Source organism: Carcharodon carcharias, chromosome 18 (genome assembly GCF_017639515.1).
Source record: "Carcharodon carcharias isolate sCarCar2 chromosome 18, sCarCar2.pri, whole genome shotgun sequence".
Classification (NCBI taxonomy): Eukaryota; Metazoa; Chordata; class Chondrichthyes; order Lamniformes; family Lamnidae; genus Carcharodon; species Carcharodon carcharias.
Window position 1 is genome coordinate 70,655,806 of NC_054484.1, and position 16,966 is coordinate 70,672,771.

The 16,966-nt window shown below is 38.1% G+C and overlaps 1 protein-coding gene across 7 annotated transcripts in view; it reads right to left on the reverse strand.

The window, feature by feature from the left end:
* Positions 1-1,682: 1,682 nt before the first annotated feature.
* Positions 1,683-16,966, reverse strand: part of caska (calcium/calmodulin-dependent serine protein kinase a) — a 494,230-nt gene continuing 478,946 nt past the window's right edge. For all 7 annotated transcript variants that reach the window (XM_041210838.1, XM_041210837.1, XM_041210836.1 and 4 more), the window contains 4 exons: positions 16,880-16,960; positions 13,758-13,960; positions 11,068-11,151; positions 1,683-3,653 (listed from right to left, as the gene is read on the reverse strand). In XM_041210838.1, coding sequence (XP_041066772.1) covers positions 3,477-3,653; positions 11,068-11,151; positions 13,758-13,960; positions 16,880-16,960 — 545 coding nt within the window. In that variant the 3' untranslated portion in view covers positions 1,683-3,476. The remainder of the gene's footprint in view (positions 3,654-11,067; positions 11,152-13,757; positions 13,961-16,879; positions 16,961-16,966) is intronic.

Genomic DNA, 16,966 nt, shown 5'->3' on the forward strand with positions numbered 1-16,966 from the left:
AATTACCTGGAAAAACTCAGCAGGTCTGGCAGCATCGGCGGAGAAGAAAAGAGTTGACGTTTCGAGTCCTCATGACCCTTCGACAGAACTTGCTCAAGTTCTGTCGAAGGGTCATGAGGACTCGAAACGTCAACTCTTTTCTTCTCCGCCGATGCTGCCAGACCTGCTGAGTTTTTCCAGGTAATTCTGTTTTTGTTTTGGATTTCCAGCATCCGCAGTTTTTTTGTTTTTATCACTGATTTTCATTACACTAGGATACTATCAAAAACATACAATGGGAAAAATATGACAGGGAATAATGGAATATTTTTAAATATATAGAAAGTTAAAACAGCTTACATTCGTATAGTGCTTTTCACAATTTCAGGAATTCCTAATTAAGTACCTTTTTGAACTGCAGCCATTATTGTAATGTAGGGAAATGTGGCAGGTAGTTCACTGCAAAACAAAATGGATAAATGACCAGGTAGTTGTTTTTGCAATATTATTTTGAGGAATAAACATTGGCTACAGTTTTGAAAGAATGCCATTGTTCTTCTTCAAATGGTGCTATGGGACGTTTTATGTCTAGTGAGGGCAGTTATCTCAGCCAGTGCAGCACTATTCCAGTATGGAATTTAAGCATCAATGTGTAGTGCAGCCTGAACCCATTATTTTCTGACTCAGAGGTGAGCGTGGTACCACTGAATCAAGACTGACACTAAATATACATATTTTATACATAAAATAATTATTCCCAAATCATTTCCAAATAGACCAAACAGTAGGGAACTTGGGACATCTTCCCGCAGAACTTTGCTAATTACCAACAGACAGAGCATTTAAAAATCATCTGCTTCACAATGTTAAGCAAGTTTTCGATTGTACAGGCAGATATTACTGCCAAAAAGAAGTAACTGGATGACGTTGGCCTGGATGCAGTTTGGTTCTTGATTCATACGTCGTTTGTAGACGTGCCGATGAAAAACCTTTTTCAGGGTTGGTTGAGTTCTGTTAATTTTCATATAGACTGATGTGTAAAAGAAAGATGTTCCATCTTGGGGAAGGAGAAAAGAAAGGATATCAGCCAGCTTGCATCGCATGAAACATGCTTTGCCTTAGGCAGTAATGAAGCATACAGATATTGATAAATTTACATTGCAGAATTTCTACTTGCCTCCAGACTAGAGAAGAGCATGTGCCTATGGGATTTGGAAATTACGCTATCTGGTAATTATCATGTACATTATCAATGGCATTTGATCAACTCCATCTGCTTAAGCACAAATAAAGCTTTAAATTGTGTATGTTTTATAGTACAAATGGGAGAAGAGTGTGCTCCTACTTTACCTGAAACATTGCACTTATTCTCAATTACACTTGGTCATGATGGATGATATTTCTGGATCTCTATAAGATTTACACATTTTATGTTCCACGATAGGAAAATCAATGACATGTTTTCTAAACAGTTAACATCTGAATGCAGATAAAAACATAATTGTATTCAATTAACGTCATTTGGTTAATTAATATTAGTAAAATCAAATTGTTTCAGTTTAAGTGTTTGTAGTTGAAATATTTAGCACAAGCTATAAAATTATTCAGTTTGTATATAGATTGAAAAAAGTAATTAAAGTATTCATGATTTTAAAAAAGTTCCCATTATAATTGATCTATATTTTCAATTATTCAAGAATCTCAGCTGTACCACTTGTCCTTTAATACAAATTTCCATGGCCAATTGCGTTTCAAAGCATCCACAGCATTTATGCAATATTGAACAATATGCACTTTTTGAAATGTGTAACAGATATCTAAATATCCTTCCAATTCTGTTAAGAATGGTATTACATCAAAGAAAGCAGGAATTAAGTTACAAAATGTCTTAAGGCAATGTCTGTGCTCTAAAATCCTGGTGGGAACAGTTTTATAAAATACCATTTCTCTACATCTGAATGGACTTTCCAGAAAATATGAAAATGCTCAATAAATTCCAGTTGTGACGTTGTGCTTCATTTCTGTTTACATTTTTCCACAGTCTTTTCATTTTTATATTACATGATCAGAGGTACTGTTCAGTTCCCAACAGCCAGCACCATACTGGTCTTACCAGTGACCAGTTACAAGAGTATAGAACTTACAGCCCTGTAATTGAAACATGTCTTAGGCAGCTCTGAAGGTCGATATTTGCAGCCTATTTAATTTTACAAAGCTGGGTTAGGGTGAGTTCAATATAAGCTTGTAGAAAGACAATTAGGGAATAATAAAAAAATAAAAAAAAGCTGACCACGTAAAAGGAACAATTTTTTTTCTAAAATGCCCAATTGCAGTTGCTGTGTTTGTTGTCATTTTCAGAAGCATTGTAGGCCAGTCTGAATGAAGTAGTGGTGTGAGCTGAACTGCTTATATCTGACCACAAACTATTTTTTCTTTGCACACTATTTCTTTAGTAAATTTGTGCATTTTTAATACATTTACTTCAATGATAAAAATTAAACCATTTTTTTCCAGACGGAACGTAATTAAAATATTTATATTCAAAGACGACACTTATTTGAAATGGCAAAACTCTTCCCCTTAGAACAAATTAAATTGCAACAAAGTACAAACACGTTTCACTACATGATTAAAAATCAGTCATTTATAAACTTGCCCACAATGCAAGGGATGTGCATAGGTTTACAGTTTTTTGAATAATAATTCCCTTGGGTAATTTTTCCAACAAATGGAATGTACGTTGCTGTAGAATACAGTTTCCAACACAGATACACCAACAGCATGAATGCTTGTAACTGTCCACATGCAGTAAAACCTGATCCAAATTCCTAAAATGTTTGTACATTTTTAAATTGTAAATGACGGCATCCCTTTATCAGCCTTGACTGGCTTATGTTAAAAAAAAAATCAAACCTACTTCATGCTCTTACTACACCTATAACTTTGCAGGCTTAAAATATTAATTAATGCTTGTGCCTATAACTTTTTGATTGTTATTTGGGGACTTTAAAACATTTATATTCTGCATTTATAATGCTTTATCACCAAATTTAAATTAAGTTTCAAATAGTCAGCAGGGTAGTTGGACTGTACTACTTATACTGTCAAATTAAATAGATTCATAGTAATTGAAAAACATTTACTTCAGAAATTGGGTAGGTTTGTGGGATTTGGTCAGTGAAAACAAGCATTCAAATAAATTTGGCAGATTCAAGTGGAACATTTGGAATGGATAGATCAGAAGACATATGTAGATCTGATTTTTGATAACAAGTACAACCCTCACAAGCTTTAAAAAGGGACACCATCACTATATGCATTTGGTAATTTTTTTCTCTCTCAATCCATCTAGTAGGACATGACAATAGTCAAAAAAATTTAGGGCACACTAACCTAGGCTGTCTATAAGGGCAAGACTTGATGCAAGGTCATTTACAAAGTCTAATGTCAGGATGGTGTTAGGGAATGATAAAGTTCATGGTTTTTCTGTATAGTCCTTAATATACCCAGGATACAGGAACCCACTGTGGTGTAGTACACACAAGTTCAATGGCTTCTTCCAGATGCCTGATAGTCTCATCTATTTCATTGTTGATTATGGTTAGATCAAAGTAGTGTGCATATGTTTTCTGTAGAATTTCTGATTCCTTCTGCAGACGCTGAAGAGATTCATCCTGAGGAATAGAAAGACATATTAAATTATAATTCATGTATAACAGGAGCCCATTTATGTTAGAATCAAGTGGAATCTTCCTAAAACAGTGGATAAGGATGTGCTAAACAGATTAGCATTTGGTAAGCTTGGCTGAACCAGCACTGACTGAGTCAAGGATAAACTGGCATGTGTTTTCTTACAGCAGCAGTGTTGTCAGAGCAACACATATGTGATTCACTATGTTATGTAATTGTTCATTGTTGATCTTCATATTATAAAATGATGGTGTTTTGCATCATTTTTGGTTGTATTTATCAACCAATTGGTAAGCTGGAGAAACATAATGCTGCAAGTAAAAGCAAATTGCCTGTCAGGCTATACACAGAACTTCACATTCTCCATGATGTATTGAACTGATAAAGGCATTTCAGTCTAAAAAAGGCCTAAGTATAAATCAGAATATCTTGTTTTCCACAATTTTGATTAACATTGAGGTCATATATACTCTATTGAATCCAGATGTGTGAAATATTTTAGTCATTGTCTTCTTCCTCTTTCAGTATTTTTCCCCATGTTGGAGCGGGTCACCACAATATTGATTGATCACTCTTCATATCAACCATCATTTTTGGATTTAGTCGTTCTTTTACAGCCAGATGCCCTTTCTGCTGCTAACCCACCTCATTTTTTCCAGGCGGGGCACTGGCACCAATACACAGTGGCTTGCCTGCACCAGTAGCTGGGTTTTTCCATGACCAACAGATCCTGGAGTGGGACTTGAACCCAGGGCATTCTGGCTTAGAGGCAGGAGTACCACCTGAGCCACAGAGGCTCTTTAGTATTTGTTTTATTCAAGAGATAAACCAGGTAGGCTATGTTTGAAGACTCTTCCTCCTCATCAGTAACAGCTCAGTGCAGACCACGTGCTCAGTAAGCTTGTGTTTTTGAGTGGTTTGCTAATGAGTTTTAACATGAAGAACTAATCTGGTTAATAGATGATTAATCAAATGCAATGCATTATAGAGGACAGGATATGTGCGGATTACTGCATTTACCGGATTAAGCCTGAAAAAGCAATAAAACCCTGTGTGGCCCAGATCAATTGGCTGGTTTTGAATAACATTTACTGTCTAAATTCGGACTCTTGGATCTGATGTCTGCGGGATAGAGTTTGCCACAGTAATATAGCAGACAAGACAGAAAAGCTGCTGTACATGTATTTCCATATTTCCAATATTCAAAAGTAAACCAAAGTACAGGGTCATAGAGTCATGGAATAATTATAGCACAGAAAGAGGCCATTCAGCCCTTCAGAACTGTGCCAGTTCTCAGCAAGAGCAATTCAACTAATCTAATTTCCCTGCCCTTTCCCCATAGCTCTGAAAATGTCTCCTCTTCAAGTAATTCACTTTTGAAAGCCAAGATTGAATCTGCCTCCATGACACACGCAGTGCATTCCAGATCTTAACCACACGTGGCATAAAGAAGTTTTTCTTCCTGTCACCTTCAATTCTTTTGCCATTCACCTTAAATGGGTGTCCTCTGGTTCTTAACTCTTTCTGCCCAGACCCCTCATGAATTTGAACTTCTCTATCAAACCTTCCCTCAACATTCCCTTCTCCAAGGAGAACAGCCCCAGCTTCAATCTATTCACATAACTCAAGTCCCTCTTCCCAGGAGCCATTCTTGTAAATCTTTTCTACACCCTCCTTAATGCCTTAACATCCTTCCTAAAACATGATGCCCAGAATTGGAAACAATACTCCAGTTGAGGCTGAAACAGAGTATTTGCTTTTGTACTCTATGCCGCTATTTATAAAGCTCAGGATATCATACGCTTTATTAACCACTTTCTCAACCTGCACTGTCACCTTCAACAATTTGTGCACATACACCTACACCTACAGGCACCTCTGCTCTTGCACCTCCCTTTTAGAAAAGTATCCTTTATTGTATATTGATTCTCTTCATTCTTCCACATGGTCCATCAGCTTATGTCCTCTGACAAATTAGTGTTCAATCTTTCTAAGATTTGTGTCATCTGCAAATGTTGAAATTGTATTCTGCACACCCAAGTATAGGTCATCATTACAAATCAAGAAAACCAGTCCATACCACTGTGCACCTTTATCCAGTCTGAAAAACAACTATTCATCACTACACTGTTTACTGTCACTCAGCCAACTTCGTATCCACTGTTCCTTTTATTCCATAGGCTTTAACTTTGCTGACAATTATCAAATGCCTTTCAGAAGTACAAGGATACTGTGTTAACTGCAATTCCCTCATCATCCCTCTCTGTTAACTCATGAAAAAACTCAGAACAAGTTAGTTAAACACAGTTTGCCTTTAACAAATCTGTGCTCGCTTTCCTTGCTCAATCCACATTTATCCAAGTGACTGTTAATTTTGTCCATGTTTGGGGCAGATTGCTGGAAAGCTCTCATATGACAGCTTCTTTATATAAAGCTATATATGGATGGCACAATGATTTAGCAGAGGAAGAATATCACGTGAATATTATCTGGTGAACTCATGAAACATTAGCAGGTTTGGAGAGGTTTTGTGCCCTCCATATGGATGCATTTATCCATGTTTTTTCCTGCTGGCTTCCTATCGGCCAACCTCCATTAATTTAAGTTTTGCCAACTTTGCTGCACACATCCCATCCTAACCATCCACCATCCCTTTTCACTGACATATATGAGTTTTTGTTTCCCATTTCATGAAATGAAAAACTTGTATCCTCATCTTTAAATCCATCCATTGTCTCAATCCCTCCCTCCATGTGTAACTGCTTCCAGCCCTACAACTGTCCTACCCCTTTCCCCACTCTGTTCTTCTCTTTTCAGCATCTTATGGATCCTACTTCCCTTTACCTGACCACTTCAGCTGCCTAGGTTCCATTTACTGGAAATCTCTCCAAATTCCTCCACCTCCTCCTCCTTTGAGGCACACTTCTTTCACTAAACTCCTCCTAATTTAGCTCTCTTTGGTTTGATAAGGGAAGGTGGTGTAGTAGTATTGTCACCGGGCCAGTACTCCAGATACCCAGGGTAATGCCTGGGTTTGAATCCCACCACGGTAGATGGTGAATTTGAACTCAATGGAAAAAAAAATCGTTAAAATGGTCGTAACAACCCACCTGGTTTACATGTGAAGCGCAGCAATGTGGTTGACTCTAAAATGTCCTCCAATATGACCTAGCAAGCTACTGAGGGATGGGCAATAAATGTTGGGCCAGCCAGGGAAGCCCACATCCCATGAACGAATAAAAAAAATCTGTTTTCTTTATCCATTTGTGAAGCAACTTGAAATCCTTTTTTCTACATTAAATGTGTTACATAAATGCAATAATATTCTTGTGTGTGAAACTGGCAAAGCAGATATCAATTAACTAAAATTGGTTAAAATATGCAAATTGCTTCATTCAAATTTGTGTTTTTCTCAGGAGACAACATTAAATCTATCATAAAGGATTTGTTTAACTAAACCACCCAATATTTTCCTACCAAATATATAGTTTTTTTTCTGGATTCTGTTTGATCAGCAATGCTAAATGACAAAATAGTGTACGTACGGTTAACTAGACATGGAACCATATGGTTAGATCAAAACAATGCTTTCAAGTAATGAGTAGAAGATGGCAATGCCTCGGCCAATCAGAGTTGACCTGACAACCAATCAACACCCCTTTCTCCAGCAGTATAAAATGTTGTGCGCAATTGAAATTTGGCATTCTTGCGTTTGTCCTGATGAGTGAAAGACGAAAAGCTTCAGCAACATATCTCTCTTTTCAGCAATATTCAAATAGAAGATTCACAGTCAGCTATATAGGGCATTGGTGAGACCACATCTGGAGTACTGTGTACAGTATTAGGTCTCCTTATTTAAGGAAGGATGTAAATGCAGATCAGAGAAGGTTTACTAGACTAATACCTGGAGTGGGTGGGCTGTCTTATGAGGAAAGGTTAGAAAGCTAGGTTTGTATTTGGAGTTTTGAAGAGTAAGAGGTGACTTGATTGAAACATATAAGATCCAGAGGGGTATCAGCAAGGTGGATGTGGAAAGGATGCTCCTATGGGATAATCTAGAACTAGGGGTCATTGTTTAAAAAGAAAGGATTGCCCATTTAAGACAGTGATGAGGAGAAAATGTTTCTCTCAGAGGGTCATGAGTCCTTGGAACTCTCTTCCTCAAAAGGCAGTGGAAGCAAAGTCTTTGAATATTTTTAAAGCAGAGACAGATAGATTCTTGATAAGCAAAGAGTTGAAAGGTTATAGAGGGTAGATGGGAATGTGGAGTTGAAGTTACAATCAGAAAAGCCATGATCTCATTAAATGGTGCAGCAGGGTCAAGGGGTTGAATGGCCTACTCCCAGTTTGTATGTACAATCTGTTTAAGGAAATCTGTCTGCATCGTGACTGTCATCAATAATGTGGGATGACTTTTTTTGCTGCTTTTTGATCAAATAATTAAAAGAATTAGAGAGGAAGCAGTAAAAAAAAGTAGTTTGATGTCACATTCTAATATACATCGAATAGAAGAAAAGCTAACCTATTCTCAGTGAAAACTAAAGCATCACTAATTGCTACAGCTAAAACAAAATCATACAAACATCCCTGGCTAATGCAAATACTTACAGGTAGCTTTTTGCACCACCTTGGGAGCTATGTAAAAATCAGAAAGGATGCAAGAAAATAAACATAATATGTGAGTTTAAATAAAAAATATAGAAACAGTTAAAAAGGAAGAGAGAAAGTGAAACAGAGGCTGCATACAGAAAAAGTGAGCTCTATGAATAATGTTTACCTCTTACAAATCATCTATGTCATGGGGTATCTTTGCTGCAAATTCCTTTGTTTAAGATTTCATTTTCATAACCCTCACCACCAGTTTAGGCTCCCACTGCTGTGAGCTGCTACCATGCTTCTTTCTTCCTTCAAACTGACTGGTCTACAAACTCATTAATACTGCTCCACAATTGGCTGATAAAATGTGTGCCTTTTTGAGGGGGACTGGATAGCAGTGGAACGGTGATCTCGTAAATTCACCTGTGGGTCCTGGGCTGCAATCCAGTGCGACAGTCTTCTTCCTTTTGGCTGCTGCAGTCTTACATCAAATGAGTTTGGACAGTCCCAATTTGATTCCTGGTGGGCATGGACTTATACCACCAAACTTACCATAATATAGAAATAGTATAGAAATAGAAATAACAATCTTATTCAGAGAGTCCAGAAGGATGGCTGGAGTAGGAATTACAAAACTATCCAAATATCAATACTGATGAACTTGGAGTCAAGTTGAAGGGACAGAGAAAGAGTATTGATTCACACCCACACCGCCTTGTAAATGATCTACAAATGTTTCTTTGTAACGGCCTCTCATCCTGCACTCTCACTGTTACCTCAGGAGTCCCACAAATCCTTGGTCCCTCCCATTACTGATCTATCTGATGCCCTTTAGGAAAATTGCCTGAAAACACGATATCAGTTTGCACATGATGGCACTTGACTATATCTCACCACCACTATATCTCACCACTTCTCTCAACCTTGCAAAAACTCTGTTCCCAATCCACCAATTCCATCCACCTGCCTGGTCACAACCTCAGGCTGAAATTGATCGTTCTTAACCATGGTGCCCTATTTGGCTCTGACGTGAACTTCTGATTAGATATCCTCTCTATCACCATGAATGTCTACTTGCGCCTTCAAAATATTTCCTGTCTCCACGCCACCTCAGCCCTCATTCATGCTTTTGTTACCTCCAGAATCGATTGTTCTAATGCTCTCCTGGCCATCCTTCAGTCCTGTACCCTCCATAATCTTGAACTCAAAAAAAATCTTTGTAGTATCTTAATTTGGACCAAATTCAATTCATCCACCACCCTTGTGCTCACTGACCCACATTGGTTCCTAGTCCAATGCTTCAAATTCAAAATTCTCATTCTTGTGTTCAAATTCCCCAAGGCCTCACTGATCCCTATATGTGTAATTTCCTCCAGTCCAACAATTCTCTCAGAACTGGAAACAGAAAATGATGGGAAAACTCAGCAAGTTTGACAGCATCTGTGGAGAAGGAAACAGAGTTAATGTTTCGAGTCGTTAAGACCCTTCTTCAGAACGCGCAAAGAACTCTGTTTTCCTCCAATTCCTACCTCTTGTGCATCCTCAATTTCCTCTGTTCCACTACTGACAGTTGAACATTGGCTGTGTGGGCCCTAAGCTCTAAAATTCACCTCCTTACACCTTTCTACTTCTCCATCTCTCTCTCTCCTCCATTAGCATGTTCCTTGAAACCTACATCTTTGACCAAACTTTTGGCCACCTGTCCTAATGACTCCTTGTTTGGCTCATTGTCAACTTTGTTGGCTGCTTACTCTCCTGTGAAGCGCTTTGGGGCATTTTAATACACTAAAGGCACTATATAAATGTAAGTTGTTTTTAGGAACACTGAGTTCAAATACAAAAAAAATTCTACTTCACTACCTTGAGGAACAAAATATTCATCCATAAATCTTATTTTTTCCTAAACTACAACATTGACTACACTTCAAAAGGCCTTAATTAATTGCGAAGAACTTTGAGATGTTCTGTGGTCATGAAAAGTGATACAGGAATGGCAAGTCTTTCATTTTTAGAACAAAAGAGTACTTCTACAAGACAGATAAGGTATTGCCCACAGCTTTTGATGGAATACTCCATTATCTAAAAGGGCTGCAGCGTGCAGCCGAGCTAAGAACTCCAGAAATATGTCTGCGGCCTGCAAATTCAATTGTCAGGCTAGGCTGCAATTTGAATGGAGAAGAGCAAGCAGAATGCCTTTCATAAAAGTTTTTGCCATAAGTTCAGAAGTTACCTGAAGCTAAACTGAATGAATTAGATGTAGACATACAAGTATAATATCAAAACATTAAAAAACTAGTCTATTAGGACATAGTTGATGTTGGCATTAAGGGTGTTAAATATTTCATAGCAGACATATTAGTGTTTTACTCTCACCAACTAACTGTATAGTCTATCAACCACTATCATCAGTATCTATCGTACCATAAAAATGTTATCTTTTTGAAACTGAATTAGGTTTGCATATCCATTATACAGTGAAAGCAACAGTTAAAAATCACCTCTGGGAGAAAAACTGTTAACACCATTGCTAAACAAAGCATTTCTGGTCAGCAAAAGACATTTTGTTCAACTATAGTTGTGGCTCAGAGTCAAGTTCAAACAGTTTAATAAGAATGAATTTTTAAGAAGCATATGGAATCGTTGTCAGAATATTAAATTGGTAATTGGATATCCATTTAAGCATTCAAAGATCACCACTATAGATCAATTAATTCCCATTCAGTGAAAGATTAAAATATCAGGCAGGGCATACAAAATCCATAAAATTTAAACTAAGATAAAGCTAAAGAGTTGTTGCTTTACCTCAGTCATGCCAGGAGTGATGGTTGGGGCAGCAATGAAAACAACAAATGGGGCAAACTCTGCAGTTCTCAAAACCTTCAGTGCCTGTATGGGATGAAGAGTTAAGAGGATCAGTAAACTTGAGTTGAGCATTAAACTAAACTAGCGATGTGGTTAAATTTACATCTCATGTACTACATTCACACAAATGTCCGACACATGAACCCCTCAGCTCCAGTAGAAGAAGAGTGCATCATTCATAGAAAATGGAATTTTGTCTGCATCAAGGGCAAAGCTCACTTATTTGGTCCCCGACACACTTGATAAAATTTAACGAAGACAAGAACACATGATGGTAAACATATTTAAGGTAATAGTGGACCCATCATTTTTTCAGATTTAGAAAAACTACTTGATTTTTGTATAGGAACCCAGAACATATTGTTTTGTCTGCACATAATGCACCACAAGGTAACTACATTTCAGGCAACATTTTCTGGTCTACACTCCAGGAAGTCTGTCAATGACCAAATCAATATTATTCCCTGAAACAGAGTAAATTGCTAATATGTAAATTAAGATGAAACAGAATGAACTGACTGGGGAAATAGGGACTGTAAATATGCTTATTCTTAATTAGTTTGTAGTCTCTCGACAAATTCTAGCAGCAGATAAAATGAGAGTTACAATTTGTTTTTTTTAAAACTTATTTTAGAGGAACTGAATTAATTCTTAACCTCTCCAAATGAGAACCTCATCCTCATTACCTTTACGGAACACTGCAAAAACTTTTACCAACTTTTAGCATATTTTGTTAAAAATCTGTAAAGCAGATGTTCTACTGGGATAGGCGTTGATAAATTTTAGTGGCTCCATGGGAGTGTTTATTGCGAATTTCCACCTACTCCAAAGTGATTAGTTTTGTTTTAATAGGACAATAAATCTCATCAACATTCCAATTCTTCCTATGATCCACTGTACATAAAGCACTGAATAAAACTTGATTTGACATAAATCTACATTGTTGAGAGTCGATTAAAAGATGTTTTCAAATCACCTTAAGAGCTTTTGTTATTCAAATATTTGGAAAATCTGGAAATACAATTAAGGCAGCAGCAGCTCTGAAGGTTTTCAAGATATATATTTTTTTCAGTTATTTGCTTTTATTTTATATTTTTATCTACTCCAGTGTTCTTGACCCCCTTTCATCCTCAAGGCTCTAACATGTGCTGAGGTAAAGACCTGCAGACGCTGGGCTCCTGCATGTATTGTGTTTTAGGTTTCAATGGCGATTCTTCATGTGTGAGGTTGGCTGATTGTTTGCATTGAAGGGCTTCATAACTACGCTCATAGATATGTGATATTTTCTAGCAGGGTGGGGTCTATTGATTGTAATCAAGAGCTGGGGATCCCTGTCTCATATATCCTCCTTACCCTTGGGGTGCTTATGTTAGGTCTCCCTATGTAAGATCAATTAATTTGTGAATCAAATAAGGGATCTTCCCGGTCTGCAGTGGCTCAACACTGGTTTGGTCGTCAGGGCCTTTGGCAAATCAGAAGTTTCTTCAAAAATCTATTCTCGTTACCTGTAAGAACATTGCATTGATTCATTTTGTTGCTTCGATGAATATTTAAATGAAGTAAGCAGAGAGCTATTATTAAAATGGTCCAGATTCATATGCCACATTTTAGATTCCCATCAGCATTGCAAACAATCCTAATCTAGCAGAAAAAGGTATACAGTTTTAAGTCACAAAATTTAAGAGTTGTCCTGATCTCACATTTTAAAATTTAGAAAACAGCAAATTCCTATAAAGAACGGATGATTTAATGAATATCAGCAAAATGTTGTCTATATTTTATCATAGTATCTCATAATGTAGTTTTGTTACTTTTTCCCCCTCCTCCTTTCCTGAAAGCATTACCTACTGCTGGGGTACAGGTAGCATGATGCTTGCTGTCTTCAGTACCTCAACCAGGTAGACACACCTCGATAGTGAGCTATTTGATTGCAAAGACCCCCCAAGAATATTGGGTAAGCCCATTCCTTTCCTCAACCAAAGTTCATACACATGCACTTCCACCAGAGGTCACTGTACACTGACAGGAGGGCAGAACTGTTCCAATGTCACCTCTATGATCTATGAGATTGAGTCCAATTGTAGTATCCCTACTGCACTCAGATGAAATCAATTAACCCAGCACTAAGGGGTTTTCAATGGTTCAGCCACCATTTATTAAATTTTTTTGGTCACCAAGGAGTCTTGTACTGTACTTGGCATTTTATCTAATTACAAGATACATTTTAACATTATAGCTAAATTATCCAGATAGTTGTCCGAAAACAAATCAGTGCTTCTTTCATATGTGGGCAATTAATGGAAAATAAGCAATAAAATGTATTTAAATGCTTTGCTAATATTACCATAGTTTTTCTTCTTTCATCCATAAGAAAATATTTGATGGTAAAAACAATAAAGGCACATGAATGCAGAGTATGGCTCTTGCAAATTGTACATGAACACCTGTCTTGCAACACTGTACGCCATGTCAATAAGAGACATCATTATTGGTATCAGCCATGGCTAATCCATTAATAACATTAAACTCCTTAAACCCAGGCTGTGGGATAAACAAGGCCTTTAAAGGAAATCTTCACATTCAAATCTTTTGTTCTTATCCATAACTGACCATCAACTGTTCGTCAATACCTGGGGCTCAACATCTAGTATTGCAATCAGTCCTTGTTCATGGATTTTGCGTATCGTTTCCAGCTTTGTTCCATACATTGCATCCTCATGGCTGCCATACTCAAGATATTCATTATTGGAAATATCCTGCATCATTTGATCATGTGAAACAAAATGGTAATTTTTACCATTTTCTTCATCTTTTCTGGCAGGTCTGGTAGTGTCTATGAAGACAAATAATCTTATATTAGTGAGAGATGTAGCTGGTACAAGTTAAGGCTCCAACTCATGCCTGGCTCCTCAAGCTACATTTCTTCACTGGAAGCACGGCAGTTTAAATCAGAAACTATATTAAGCTTTATTCTAGACATCTACAGGTTTACATTGAAACCTAATGAATATATGACCACATCTGAAGATTTTTATATCTTACTAATTGCATAACATTAAGTGATTTAGCTATAGCATATATTATAAACAAATATACTATATTGTTCTCCACAACTGAGAGTACTGACATGCTGAGACATGAGGCTGGATGCCATCATGCCAATAATGAAGTCTATTTAAATAATGCCTTCAACATAGAAAATCATTCAGAGGTGTTTCACAGGAGTGTAATCAGATAAAAAAATGACACCAAGTCAAAAGAGTAGACAATAGGAAGGGTGGCTAAAAGTCTTGTCAAGTGGGTATGCTCTAGGTAGGGTCTTAAAGCAGATCTTAAATGAGGAGACAGAGGTGGAGAGGTTTAGGGAGAGAACTTGGGGCCTAAATGGCTGAAAGTATGGCCACCAATGGTGGATGAAGGAAGCAGAAGATGTCGAAAAAGCTGCAGCTGGAGGAACACAAAGGTCCGAAAACATTTAGGGCTCGAGGGGGTTACATAGGTAGGGTGTGTTGAGGCCACAAAGGGATGTGAACACTAGTACGAGAATTTTCAGTTGGAGATGTTGGTGAACTGGAAGCCAATATAAGTCAACGAGCACAGAAGTGCTTGGTGAGTAAGACATGGGGCAGAATTTTCACTGTAGGCTTCAGGATCTCGCTGGCAGGCTCGAATGGGGGTTAGAAGCCCGCAATGTGGGGTCACCTGTGACCTCACCTGTGATTTTCCCAAATTGATAAATTAGTGGCCAGAAGGTTTATTGTCCAATTAAGAATGTTGGGTGGCTCGCGAACTTGGGGCCTACCAGGAGGTCCTCAAGCAGCAGCAGGATGCCATTGCAAGTAAATGAGGGAGGTGCCCTCTTTCAAGCCATTTGAAATCTAAAATAAAGAAAATGGATCCAGCAGCTATGCCACCACTTTGAGGGCGGCGGCGGGGGGGGCGGGGGGAAGAAGAAGAACACCTCCACAGGACAACCTAAGGTTGTAGCTGAACCTAGGTGTCTAGATAGCCTCTCAACCTATCCGTTTGCCTGCCTCCTGGTCTGCTGGGAGGCTGGCTCCAGTCAGGTGCACAGTCCCCCTCCATCTGTGGGGACAGAGAGGCTGATTGAAAATGCTAGTCAGCCTTCAATAGTTGGCCTTAAGTGGCCATTAGCAGGGACAATTTTCACCCACTGAATATGAGAGGGTATTTGTGCCACAACACCCCTGTCCCGCCTCTGGGAAAATGGCCCGGGAGCAGGATGGAACTGTGGAACTGGTATGCTGGCCAGCAGCATGATTTTTAGCCCCTACCCACTTGTGCCCTAAATAATCCAGCCCATGGTGAGAGTTAGTATACAGGCAGGATTTTGGATAAGTGTAGTTTATGAAGTTGCCTTTCCCCATTAGCCATTCTTTTTGTGTGAGGTAACAGAAGGCTATTCAATAATGGGGACTGGCACACTTTTTAACAGAATCCACTAGGTAGTGCTCAACAGTGGGGATCTGGGTTTTTCTTTCCCTCCCTAACCCAAAGGAAGAGACCAACTGTGGAATCTTTTGCTTTGTTGTCTGAAATGAGCTAAATCACATTCTGAAAAACAACCAAAAGTTTGATTTTTTTTTATTAGTATTCTACAAATAACAGAAGTCATTTTATTTAAGTTTACTGATTTACCCTATTGCCCAGGAAGTTCAATGAGAACAGGATTGCTCAATGATGGCCCAAATTTTGAAAATAATGCTCCCCATGTTTAATGCTCATAACATCCAGTAATTTCAGGTGAAGAGGAGATACGGCATGTTTGCAAATCGCCAAAACTTCTGGTCGATTTACACTACTCAGCTGTTGAACCAGTCATTTCCTAAGGTACCAGTTGCCCTCGCTCCACTATTATCAACTCCTACTTCCGCTAACTTAGAGGTTAAAAAAATTTTCAAGCTGATGAGTGCAGGAGAATGTCTAGCAGATGTACAGCAAGATACCTTGCTCTAGCAAGATTTGGACTAATGTCCACTCATTCCTTGTAAAAATAGTTTATTGACTTTACTAAATTTCTCTCTATCATTCTGCTGTGAAACAACAACAGTTCAGTTACAGGCCAAGACACAGTATGTGATTATACTAGCCCCTGTGGGATTGTATCCCATTACTGTCATCAGGCGGGGAAGAAAATATATTTACAAATATCCCGCAGTAATGTCACTTGAAGTTATTATTAAACCCAGTAATTAATGAACTGGAAAAGCATTGGACAGAGTTCAACACAATCATTTACCAGTCTTTAAAATATATACAACAAACATATAAATGTATGTATAATAAATTGGCTGCTAAGCAAAACTTGATCTCAGATTGCATACATTTGTGCTTATTTATCACAGTTGGGGGGTTTGTGTCAGTTCTTAGCCAGTTCATCAGAGAGAGAACCAGAAAAGATGGAGACACTGCATCATTGTGATGATAGAATACCAACAATGCCCATTTTTGTGTCTGACACTCACTCTGAAGACCACTGACTTTGTGAGAATTCCATAGCATAGGCCATCCTCCAACTTGGATGAAAATGCATGGCAGTACAAACCTTTAAGACTTTGTAATATGGTATTAGTTTTGATCTTTCACCTGAGAAAGATCACCTATGCTTGTGTGGATACAATACATCATATATAACATTTATGGCGGTCCAACAAACCATAGCAACTTTGATTTAAGAAATTAACAACTAATTACTTCAGACAAGCACAACATTTCAAAAACCGCCACTTACGTGGAATAGGGTACGCAAATCTGTCTGGATGCTTTGTGATCAGAGTGTTTTTAATGTGCCTTCGCCCTACTCCATGGGCACCTTTTC